Below are 1,726 nucleotides of genomic sequence, written 5' to 3' on the forward strand. Positions count from 1 at the left end.
TCTCCCTTCCCCAACAGCCCCTTCCTCCGTCTCAGTTTTGACCACTGCTCACTGGTGGTGGGATTGGAGTCTGGTCTCTAGGGTTTGGGTTTGCTTCCCCAACGCACATTGGTTTGTCTTCATTGTGTTTTTTTTGTGTTTGTGGTTTTTTTTGTTTTGTTTTTTAAATATATGATTTGTACATATTTATATGTATTTATACGCTGTTCCCCATGACAGTGGTAAGTGTGCTTCTGTTGGTGAGGAACGAGAGTCACCAGTTAGAGATGAGTCCCAGGAACATCCTTCGTCTGCAGTCGCAGTCCCCAGGCAGCGGTGGCACCTCTCCAAACGCTGCCCCGCCGTGCCCGTCAGTTCCTCCCCTCCCACCTCTGCCCCTCCGCTGCGTCCCCTCCCCGTCCCCTCCCCATCAAACAAGGGACGTCATGCCATCGAGGTCGGAGACTGGCTCATCTGTACTCGCATGGACTGGACGCTGTTCAGGATCTTCTTCTGGTGCCCAGCCAAAGTCACCCCTATTCTCAGGAGGTCTCTGGAAGACAGACAGACAGACAGATGGAGGAGTATCAGTGGGCAGCTGAGGGTCGGCGTATCTGTTTTGCTGTCTCTAAGGGAGGTGAGGGATGTAAGCTCAGCTGGTTCCTGCCTTTCAGCAGCAGAACAGCCACAGAGCCCAAGTGCAGCCCCACGAGCATCACTGGGGGCAAAGTGGGAGACACCCGCACACCCTGATGGTGAACGCGGCCACCTCCAGACTCAGGTGCTTCTGCTGACCGGTGTGAGGGACGCTCACACCCCTCCTTTGCAGGTGCCTTGAACTGATCTTCCCACCTCCCCACAACCCTGACCCACTCCGGGCAGCACCCAGCTTTCGGGCAAGCCTTGGCGCGGCACCCAACTCACTCGGACGTCATCTGGGCAACAAGCTGCAGGGAGGTGAAGCCAGCGGTCAGGAAGCTGTCCCGGTACTGGCTCATCTTCACAGCGCTCAGCCAGTCGTCTACTGAGGTAAAGGCAGTGAAGTCGGGGATGGAGCGGTCAAGGAGGGGCTGAGAAGGCCTGCAAGAGGACACACCGCTGGGGAGAGGCCCGGCCGGTACCGAGGGGCTGCCACGCGTGAGCCCAGTCGGTGCACAGCCGCGCTCCCCAACCCACCCCCCTGCGTCCTTGTGCTCCCTCCGGCACATGCCTGAGACAAGGAAGGCCACGAGGAAGGTCTGTCCCATGGGAACACCGCTTTGCCAAGCAGCGCCCTGCAATCCCGCACGTTGTAACCCAGCTGCGGGAGCCAGAGGGCCAGAGGCGCCGGCAGAGCAGACGCTGCGCCCGTACGGTCATACGCCATAGAGAATCGATAGCAAAGAATTATTGCTGTGGCTTGACTGAAAACTACACGTTCTTTGTCTGACTGTCAGGCAGAGCAAAGAGAGAAACTCCCCGTGCCTGGCAAACGATTTATGAATTCCTGTCCTTCCCCCCGGCAGCATGAGCCGCTCAGGGACCCTTTCGCCACGGCTTGGGATGCTGACGCGAGAGCGTTCCCCGCGCGCCAGGACACTCACACAGCGGTGATGGTAGCCACAGTTTTGAGGCTTGCCGGGTTACGGATCATTTTATCGAGGGTGTTGACTATCTCGGTGAAGCGCGGGCGAGTGTTGCGGTCCTTCTGCCAGCAGTCCAGCATCAGCTGGGGCAGGGCGGCGGGACAGGCCATGGGAGGCGGGAG

At 58.6% G+C, this 1,726-nt stretch overlaps 1 protein-coding gene across 1 annotated transcript in view; it reads right to left on the reverse strand.

Annotated features, from left to right (window-relative positions):
* Positions 1-149: 149 nt before the first annotated feature.
* The window catches only part of LOC104167653 (ephrin type-B receptor 1), a gene marked incomplete at its 5' end in the record, with an annotated part of 6,392 nt that continues 4,815 nt past the window's right edge, over positions 150-1,726 (reverse strand). Inside the window, 3 exons of the mRNA XM_009707973.1 lie at positions 150-532; positions 904-1,059; positions 1,563-1,726. The exon at positions 1,563-1,726 is cut by the window's right edge and continues 28 nt beyond it. Coding sequence (XP_009706275.1) covers positions 424-532; positions 904-1,059; positions 1,563-1,726 — 429 coding nt within the window. The remainder of the gene's footprint in view (positions 533-903; positions 1,060-1,562) is intronic.

This window comes from Cariama cristata, unplaced genomic scaffold (assembly GCF_000690535.1).
Source record: "Cariama cristata isolate BGI_N322 unplaced genomic scaffold, ASM69053v1 scaffold22079, whole genome shotgun sequence".
NCBI lineage: Eukaryota > Metazoa > Chordata > Aves > Cariamiformes > Cariamidae > Cariama > Cariama cristata.